Source organism: Montipora capricornis, chromosome 7, assembly GCF_036669925.1.
Source record: "Montipora capricornis isolate CH-2021 chromosome 7, ASM3666992v2, whole genome shotgun sequence".
In the NCBI taxonomy this organism is placed as follows: Eukaryota; Metazoa; Cnidaria; class Anthozoa; order Scleractinia; family Acroporidae; genus Montipora; species Montipora capricornis.
Window position 1 is genome coordinate 14,578,312 of NC_090889.1, and position 10,162 is coordinate 14,588,473.

At 38.4% G+C, this 10,162-nt stretch overlaps 1 protein-coding gene across 1 annotated transcript; it reads left to right on the plus strand.

Annotated features, from left to right (window-relative positions):
* The first annotated feature begins 2,082 nt into the window (after positions 1 to 2,082).
* LOC138058253 (endoribonuclease Dicer-like) lies at positions 2,083 to 7,026 on the plus strand. Its single transcript, XM_068904163.1, has 4 exons — positions 2,083 to 2,599; positions 3,068 to 3,703; positions 4,990 to 5,190; positions 6,620 to 7,026. The coding sequence occupies exons 1-4, from the start codon at positions 2,338 to 2,340 to the stop codon at positions 7,009 to 7,011; spliced, it is 1,491 nt and encodes a 496-aa protein (XP_068760264.1). The 5' UTR covers positions 2,083 to 2,337; the 3' UTR covers positions 7,012 to 7,026.
* The last annotated feature ends 3,136 nt before the right edge of the window (positions 7,027 to 10,162 follow it).

The following is a 10,162-nucleotide window of genomic DNA, read 5'->3' on the forward strand; positions in this document are numbered from 1 at the left end:
TGAGCTTCAGGGATCGCAGTGCCATCGTCGGTAAGGCCCCTAAGTGGATTGGCGGCGGTTTGTTTCTGCCAGGTTGCATCAAGAAAGCGAACAAAGTTCTTGTCAAGTGAAAGGACATAGATCAAGTTTTGCCGCCAACTTTCGTACGAAGTAATCGTCTCGATCTTTGTTAACTGCCACTGTTTGGGTGCTAGAGGCGAGGCGGCCATGCTGGAAAGGTCACAAATTAGAAATAACGGTGTTGTGACCTTGTGAAGGAGTAGATGTCGCAGGATCTAAAGTCCACACTTGTGTTAGGGAATTAGAGGCGTGAGTTAAGAGCTGCCACCACGCTGAGTACAACGTAAATAACGTAGTGGCGCAACTATTGTCTATGTAGCAGATTACAGTTTAGATTACAGTGACAGATCAGTTTGTAGAGAAATAAACAATTTGTTCTTTTGAAAGTTGATGTTTTGTCCAAAACAAATGTTTTAGAAACTGACTGTGAGAAGACAGCTCGTTTTAGATGTCAATCGTAGTTCACTTTCGTTGCGTTTTTGCTTTGCAAGTGCCTATGATTGCCTTGTAGAGGGACATGAAATGTAGAGAGGGAATTAAAATTATTTTTAATTCTGAATAATATGAAATTGTCTATTAGTAAATACATGGGCCACGACCCCAAATATGGACAATTTGTTATTATTCATTCGCAGTGACAAAAGGTACCACACATTGTTGAAAACCTATATCCCTGCTCTATATTTTAATGTGTCAGCAATTTTAATACTTATAAACCACATGAAAAAAAAAATGAAAAATCCCAATATTGCCCCGAATTCCTGTTCTTCGCCCAGCTTATACATCTCTTTGCTTATTAACATTAATAATAAATAATAATTATACATTATTATCAATTATATATTTGCGTTTTATTAAACTCGAATTCCAACTCGAAGTCCAACTCGAAGTCCAACTCGAAGTCCAACTTGAACTCCAACTCGAATTCCAACTCGAAGTCCAACTCGAACTCGAACTCGAATCCAAACTCGATGATACCTTACTCCCACTTTGTCGCCAGAACTGAGTTGCCAGTGAGCGGCGATTGGAACGACACTGACCTGTTGTGCTTTGGCTGTTATTTGTGCTTTTTCTACCTATTTTAAGACGAATTCAGTCCAGTATTTTCGAATCAAGTGTAAGAAGACGACAAAACTGTATTGATAATGTATTTATTTGTGTTAGCTTTGCGAAAAAAGATTTTGATGGAGTCCTTTCGACTGGGCAGATTGATAACAACGTCGTTTACGCACAGAAATACACCGTTTCCGGTGATAGCACGGTTTTCACTGCCACGCGCACTGCGGGCGTGGGTTCCGTATGCAAGGTGAGTGGAATGGGTTAGTGGAATGTGGTTTTCTGCAGGTACAGTACATCGTGTTTTATTAAAATTAAATTTATAACCGACCAACCGGCGCTGATTCTTCTTTCAGCTTAAGATGTTATGTAACCTCACACGGAAAAAAAGGGTTCTTTTTTTTTACCATTCATAACACGTTTGACGAGCTGCACACATTTTGAATACGGAAAATACACAGAGAATGTAACTGAGCCGGCTGCCATAAAACAACTTAGTGGCACATTAACGAGGCTCTTGCTCTCGCACAATTCAAGTGTTTAGACAGAAAAACTCCAGTAAAAGATGGTTCTGTCACAATCAATATTTCGCACGTGCACCCCGCACCTGCCTGGGGACATAGATTGTGATCGGTTTGTCCGTTTCCCGGAAATTCAAGTCAGGCCGGTGAGAGGGGGGTGTGCTGTTCTATTGATGTGCCGCTATGTGGAGTTTTTTTTTTTTTACGACTAAGCCGACTAGGATAGGGTCGCACTTTGTCATAAGCAGTGTGGATAGAATGGGGTCACTTTATCATCACGACTGCCTCATTGTAAAATTAAATTAATCAAACAGTACATAACCGATTACAACCATCAAAGGCAACCCCAGCGCCCCTCCCCCGGGAAGCCACCTGCCTTCTAAATTCTCGGAAAAACAATTAAGTCATTTTCATCAATCTTTTTGCTTGCCGAAGCTTTCTTTTTTTGTTGAACTGTTTTCTCAGCAGGAATGCTTTCTTCTTCTTACAGAGAAATGTTTCTCGTTCCTGGCTAAGAAAACGAAGTTTTTCATGGTGATACAGTCACTTAATTTCCTGGATCTTCCGCCGAAAACCTATCGAGGCTTAGTACGGGGCCTTGCCTTGTTTCACAGAAAAATCAACGTGACCATCTTTTTAGAAGGTTGGGCCAGTCCCTAAAGTTTCTCCTGGTTAATCGAAATTAGAAGAAGCGACCGTTATGAAAGAGGGAGAAAGTGAAGAAAGTTCGTCAGCTTCCGAAATAGAAAGCGAAGCAGAACTCGAGCCGGAAGTGAAGATGAACCCTCGTCCTTACCAAGTGGAACTTCTCGAACGAGCCAAGGAAAGAAACACGATCGTTTGTCTTGGTACAGGGACTGGAAAAACGTTTATTAGTGTGATGCTGATAAAGGAGATGGCTCACCAAGTAAGAGAAACCTTTCAAAATAGAGGGAAAAGAACCTTCTTCCTCGTGACTACAGGTTAGTCAATTCTCACTCTACACTTCCCCTCGTACGATCAATGTAAAACAATGACCGAAATAAAGATCTACAACGGCAAGCCAGAAAACGGAAATCAAATATCAACCAATTAAATCAGCAAAGGTGCAAGCAAAAGAAATGTTCAGTCTCTGAGTAGTTCAGGAAGCTATTGACGGGTGGGACATGGGTTTTTTGTGAGTTTGTAGGCAAGAGGAGAGGGGAGGGAAGATGTAGGGTCTCGTCTCAAAATGGCGGCATATGCGAAAGCTTGGGTGACTGACAATACTTGTTACGATGGTTCTTGCTTCCAAGCGTTAAACCTTGCCTCTTTCCCTTTTATTTAATTAAGATTGATTTGTAGTTAATTGTATAGACTGGGGAGTCACTGTTTGTCTTTAATTCAATATAAAACTGGTATATTTTAATTAGCTTGCATTGTGTAACATGGGGTTTCTGTTGTTTTTACAGTCCCTTTAGCCAGCCAGCAAGCCAAGGTCATCAGCAAGCACACAGATTTGAAGATCAAGCACTATGTAGGAGAGATGGGAGTGGACTCCTGGAAAGAAGATGTTTGGCAAAAACAGTTTAATGAAAACAATGTTTTAGTCATGACGGCACAGATATTTCTTAATCTTCTGAGCCGTAGCTTCATTAAACTTTCACAAGTGAACCTGCTCATTTTCGATGAGTGCCACCGTGCCAAAAAGAAACATCCATACAGGCAGATAATGCAATTTTTTGTGGGTTGTGAAACAGAAGATTGTCCTAAAGTTTTGGGGCTAACAGCTGCTGTGGTATATGGAAAAGTGACAGCACGGAATATAGAATCTGAAATAAAAGAACTGGAGTGCACATTGAGGTCGACATGTGAGACAAGCCAAGATGAAGAGATTGAGAGGTTTGCTGCCAAGCCAAAGGAGGAAGCTGTGACATTTTCAAATAATAGGGTTGACAATGACTTAGACATCTTAGTTAAAAAGCTTCAAGAAGTTTTAAGACCAGTAATAGATTTGCTTCCTGAAGTCAAAGACTGTGAAGAAGCATTACTAGAACTGGGGCCCTGGGCAGCCAACAGATTAGCAGAATGCTTAGTCAAAGGCTTAGGTATGGAGACTTTTAAAACAGGCAGGTACAAAAGTTGGACCAGATCAACTTGGATTGCCCACCTCGGATCGAGTGAAAAACAGTTTTGTAAGCCAAAACTATGCGATACTTGCACCAGTTTTACCAAGGTTAGCTTTAAGATTAGGGCTAGGGTGATTTCTCGAGGCCTAACTTGTCATTTTTTTTACGTCCATTCAAGTTGAGCAGTCCAAGTTGATGCGGCCCAACTTTTGTACCTGCCTCTTAAAATCTGTTACCTATTCTGACAATAAAATTTCATTTCTTTAATAGGCAGCCATTCTGGGGTCAGGAAGCCCTAGGAAAAATTACACATGTATAAATGTGAAACTAAGAAAATCATGAACACTAAAAAAATTTCTGGAATTGTTTTGTAGTGTTGGAAAGAAAAACCAATCAGATACAAGATGACAAAACTGCAAGCTGTGACAGTAACTATTTTAAATTTTTGGTTTTCACTTTTTTCTTATGGTTTGATTACTCCTTTTCTTGGTTGCAGAATAATAAACATTCCAGAAATTAATTCTTAGTTGTAATTCAAATTTTCTTAGTTTGACAGTAAAATATCCATCTTATTTCTCAGTCAATGAAAACATGTACAACATTTTGTGCCATTTGCACCCGAAAGACAACTCTTGATGTTGTGCTTGAGCGTAGATTTGTTGAGGAGATACCCCGGGGGAGATACCATCAAGGTTTTGTTCAATTCTTAAATCTACTTAAGTGTTCTATCACAATTGCATGCTGCTCTCTTATTGGCTCGGCTGCTCACTATCTATTTTGTTGTAGAAATAAATGAGTAAAAACTGAGTAGCCTACGTTTGTAACAGTGTGCAATTGTCGACAAATTGACAGCTGCTTCTTTGCATTTTTGAAGTGTTAAGTTTTGAACCACTAGTAGATTTATACTAAGAAAAATAGATTATATATGCGCTCTCGATTTCTACATGTATGTGTGATAGTTGATTTGGGCCTCAATAGAAATTTCAAGCTCATAATTTATTGTTAAATAGATAGGAAAAGCTTCTATGGAGAAGATAAAGGCAGAATTAATCATTATTGAAATGTTATATAAAATTTTCAATAGCCGTGGGTCATAAAGAAGTATACCTTTCTTGATACATTTTAATTTTGTACATGATAACAACTGACAGTACAACTCTTATCCACCCTGGCTTAATTCTTAGCTCTGTGCTCACTGTAAAGTGAAAGATTATTGCAGTTTGTTCCTGTTGGAAAACTCTAATATGTAAAGTATTTTCTTATAGAGAGATCAGTCTTGTTTCAACTTAGCAGAGAGGAACAGCAACTTTGTGATATAATCACCACCCAACTGATAAAACTGCAAAGTGTTTACCATACATCAACCAGCCTTGATGTCCCAGAGGGCTGCGAACAGTGCTGTGTCATGCCCAAGCTAAAGAAGTTGTTAAGTGTTTTAAAAAATTATGGGAATTCCATGCACAATGGTGAGAGTTTATATTAACTTAAAATAATATTAACCCAACAATCAGGCCTTGTGATAGGGTGCGATGAAAAAATGCAAATTATGCAATTGGAAAGGCCATTTATGCGATAAATAAATAAATGTAAATTATGCAATTTTTTCCTGAACAATTTTAATTAAAGCTTGTTTTATAAAGTTTCTGCCCTTAAGACATTTTCAACATAAGGGAACAGTAATTATGCATCTTGATTGACATTAGTTGGGATATGAGGTCTTCTGCGCTATCGGTGCAAAGTTGAAAGAACACAGCTAATGTGCTATTAATGAATGATCAATAATTACTGAACTGATATTCCTGCATGCTACAACTAGCTTCCTACACTTTGTTTTTATGTGCAGTATTACATTTCTGAACAGATTGCCTAATCTGAACAAAGGGGCGTATTCATGTTACACTGTTCGGCAACTCTTTAAGAATGAGACTTGCACCAGGCCCCCGACATGCAAAATTAAACACCTTGAACTTTGAATGGTTTTGAAATTGAAGGTGACAAAGGTTTTTTTAGCCTTTTTCCAAGGTAAATCATCTTAAGAATATGGCATTTATGCTGGAATTCCTAAGAAACATGTTGATTTATGTTTTATTTTATGAATGCTGTGCGTTCTTTTGTGAATTATGCAATTTTTCGTGAACTGTACGATCGGATGTGATTTGAGGTTGATATTGTGTGAAATTGCACCATCGCGTAATGTCTGAACGCCTGAATAATTTTTGCTATCCAAGCATTGTTGATCTAAACTGGGAGAAATGCAATATGACAGTGCCTTGTGTTCAGTGTCATTGAGTTGCTAAATTACCTTTAATGTCTGTTACCATCAATTTCATGTTAATTTAGTTCAATGGCAATTATATAGTATCTTGATATCAGCAGGCAAGTCAGAAATTTAAAGAAAACGACAAAACATTTGAAATTACAAGACATGTTTCGACAGAAACTTCTGTCATCTTCAGTTGATTAATGTACCAAGCGTTAACTTGAATTTGTAAGTCGGAAAAAGTGCTAATTATGCCAGTAACAACGGAATGTACACAAAATGTGACAATGTGAGAATTAAAAGGATAGTTTTAGAATTATGTGATGCAGTTGTTGATTAAGAGAAGGTTGTTCTCTTTGAATATAAAAGCTTCTTTTATCTTGAGTTGAAAAGTCATAGAGGCGTGATCTAAAATAAAAATTTTAGATTCGCACATTGTCATGTTTTATGTACATTCCGTTGTTACTGGCATAATTAGCACTTTTTCCGACTTATAAATTCAACTTAACGCTTTGTACATTAATCAACTGAAGATGACAGAAGTTTCTGTTGAAACATGTCTTGTAATTTCAAAAGTTTTGTCGTTTTCTTTAAATTATATAGTAATAATTACGAATAAAATTATTGCTTTATAGAATGTGAAAAAGAGAGCAAACTCTGTGGCATTGTCTTCGTCGAGAAAAGATGGACAGCTGTTATCCTTAGTGAGCAGATCAATTTTGCTGCTCGGCAAGATCGTGAGCTTGCCTTTGTCAAAAGCAAGTTTGTCATTGGCCACGGCATGGGCACTCAAAGAGTTGGCTATTCCAAAGAAACAGAAATGGACTGGAAAAAGCAAGAAGAAGTTCTACGGCAGTTCAGGAGACACGAATTTAACTTGTTGATTGCAACTAGTGTTGTTGAGGAAGGCTTAGATATTCCCACGGCAATGTGGTTTGCCGTTTTGATTTTCCAGATAATGTCTGCTCCTATCTCCAATCAAAGGGTAGAGCCCGTGCAAAAGACTCCATCTATTACATCTTTGTAGACGAAAGAGAGAAAGAAGAAAAACATAGTGAATTGGAGGTATTCTTTCCATCATTCATAGTCCCTGAAGTAAAGTAAATAATGATTGGCTAGATTGTACTTGGTCAAAGTTTTATATTAATTTTAATATTTAATGGAACCTTCCTGTAGCATGGATGAATCTCTTGCAGCAACAGGACAAGAGAGTCCAAGATTTGGAAGGCTGACAGTCATTTCATGCTGACAGCTTATGTTGCTACAGCTGTAGCACTACACACATCTCAGAGATATATTGTTCTCTGCAAGATTGTGTTAATGATTAAGTTCTGGTCCCGGTTTTCAAGAGCAGATGATTTATTTGGTAGATGAGTCGCTAACCAGCGTATAAATGTCTGGTTGAAGTACCTTTTACCCACTGGATAGCGATTTATCCACTGGCTTAACCATTATCCGCTCTTTGAACAACTGGGGCCTAATGTTCTTGGCAAATCCATTAAGTTTGTTTACACATAACTATGTTGGAGTAAATTTAAAATTTAGATTTAAAATTCAGTCCCACATTACAGCTTTTATATGAAATATATATGCTATATTTACACACACAATAATTAAATTAATTATAACTGATTATTGATTTATTTATTTGTTATTTACCGTATGACTTATCAATAATATGATATTTATCAATATTAATAGGCCCTTTTCAATATATGGAAATTCAACTTGAAAGAGAGGTTTTCAGGACAAAGACAAAGGAAAGTGGATGATTTGTACATATTTTTCACACTCATTCCACTGTGTTTCTATAATTGTTTTTGGCCTCACTGCCTCACTATCAAGCTTAATATTTGATACTTTGAAAATGGCCTATTACTCCATTCCTAATCATTAGATGTGGCGCTATTATAATTTACTATTATTATATAAGCAGTAAAAACGTCTGTATGCCATATACATAAAAGCAACACAAGGCACAGCAGCGAGCCCATGAGCTAATCAGTGAATAAAATTATGAAGCAAAATCTAATGTTATAACTACATGTAAAAACTAACATCATCATAAACCTATTAAAACCAATAGTGTATATACGTATGAGATGTTCGCCTACAAGTTAAATTACCACTTTAAAAGTGCATGCACTATTTAGAGTCCCTGAGAGACACGCCTTCTGCATCTTCTTGAGCACACCTGTAGCTTTGCTGCCTGCTAGCTTCTGTAGAGTCATCCAAGTCTTGGGACGATCCCCAAGTACATCTAAGATGATATTGCACTGGTTGATCTCGTACCCTGGGTATCTCTGCTTCAATTCCCATTTGAGTGGCGCATACTTAATGGTCTTCTCAGAAGTCTTCTTGTCGCGGTGCTCAACCAGGGGCAGCTTATCTTTATCACTTGCTTATCTCTGTTGTTAAGGATCCTAGCAATCTACTCTATTTGCCTCTGAGCTCTTGGTACTATCGTCCATGATAACAGAACATCCCAATACGCCTTTACCTCTGCTGTTTCATAAACTGACTGTGGCTTGATAGGTGAATACCACGGTGGTACAGTGTCTATCAGGCCAAAGTCAAAGATGATTCTCGAAGAACAGGGACCTTCAAGACGGCATCATGTCTTGCAAGGTACTTAGTGGTGCAAGCGCAGGGCAGGCAGATAAGATGGGGGCCATACCCTCTGGCGCTGCCCCAACCTAGCAAGTGCGTAGTGCAAGGAATCACTACTATCCCTAACACATGTATTATGGAGGGTGGACCAAAGGTGTGGGTAATAGCTGTTCGCCCAAAGGTCAAACATGCCTGCGATTATTATTATGATAATGATGATGATGATGATGATGATGAGGATTATTATTATTATTATTAATTAATGTCCCCATGTATTGTGAAGAATAGGCAAGCTCAGACCATGTGCTCTTAATTTGTTACCAAAAATTAGTAAAGGATACGTACAATGGTACAAAACCAGGATCATGATGGTAACCAGAGGGTGTGTTAAGGCCAACAGACAAGAAAAGTCTGTTCAATTAAGATTATTAACAGTGAAATTTTTTGTTTATCTCTAAGACCATGCAAGCACTTGAACGCTCCCTCTTGGAGAGGTGCCCACAACCGCAAGGGAACCAACTGAAGAAGAATGTGACCAGGCAGCTGAAGCTGACAAGTTATTACCTCCATATCAAACAAAGAATGGTGCAAGAGGGACTATGAGTAGCAGTCTCGATCTCCTGTCCTGGTGATAAATGAATTCCTTTTTCTCGAGTTCACGCTTATGTCACCCTTTGAGCCCTACCAGTGATCTGCATCACTTTCTCATTGTAACATTAATGGTTGTTCACTGCCTGAGGTCATGAGAATTAAGAATTTTGTTGATGTTTTAGTAACTTTCCCCAGGTAATTTATGAGAAAAGTATGGGGACAAGTTAGGAGAATTTCTTCTTTGCATTAAAGGGTTGAGAGACCAGTTCCAGACCACCTTGGTGGAGTTACATTTCTGACAAATCAAACACCTAAATAGTTCTGTATTCCTTTCCTTGGTTTTTCTGCTGAAAATTTGTTGTTTTTCTGTGACTTATTTCCAGGTACTGTTCCAAGCTGCCAGGTGATAGATTCACGCACCTCATCCAGTGTACAACTACAAGTCGAACAGTGATGGTTACATATGTGAGACTGGAAATGCCCACAAATGCCCAACTCCGTAACAACTAGAGTTGTTAGTGCAAAGTCTGTAGCTCTGATTCTAATCTGTGACTACCATAGTGCATCGTCTGGAAGAGTCAGTGCTGTGATGCTGAACGGTGGCTATGAAAGAAAAGAGTGCTACCAATTGCTTAATTAATGGAAAGAAACAGACAGTACTAATGAACGGTTGTGACACATGCGCTTAAGGACACAAATGAGGGATCAGACAATTTAATCAGCTGTAGTGTATGTTAAGTGCCAAGGTGAATCCCATGAATTTCACGCTGAGCATTAGCCCTAGTAAGGAAATGAGAAATAACACGAGAGGGTTTTGTGCTAGGGGGAAAACATTGATTTGTACCCCTTTACATTCACATTATGCACCTAATATAAGATTTAGCCAAGCCTAAAGCGGAGCTCCCGGTTTGTTTATTCTTACTGGCTATAGGATTATTGAAAATAAAAGGCTTTGGAACTGTCGGCCTATGGGTTTT

Excerpts from the sequence above, each read along its gene's own strand:
- LOC138058253 (XM_068904163.1), top strand. The coding sequence starts at position 2,338 with ATGAAAGAGGGAGAAAGTGAAGAAAGTTCGTCAGCTTCCGAAATAGAA. Across the intron at positions 2,600-3,067 it reads CTTCTTCCTCGTGACTACAG|TCCCTTTAGCCAGCCAGCAA; the intron begins GTTAGTCAATTC and ends TTGTTTTTACAG. Across the intron at positions 3,704-4,989 it reads ATGCTTAGTCAAAGGCTTAG|AGAGATCAGTCTTGTTTCAA; the intron begins GTATGGAGACTT and ends ATTTTCTTATAG.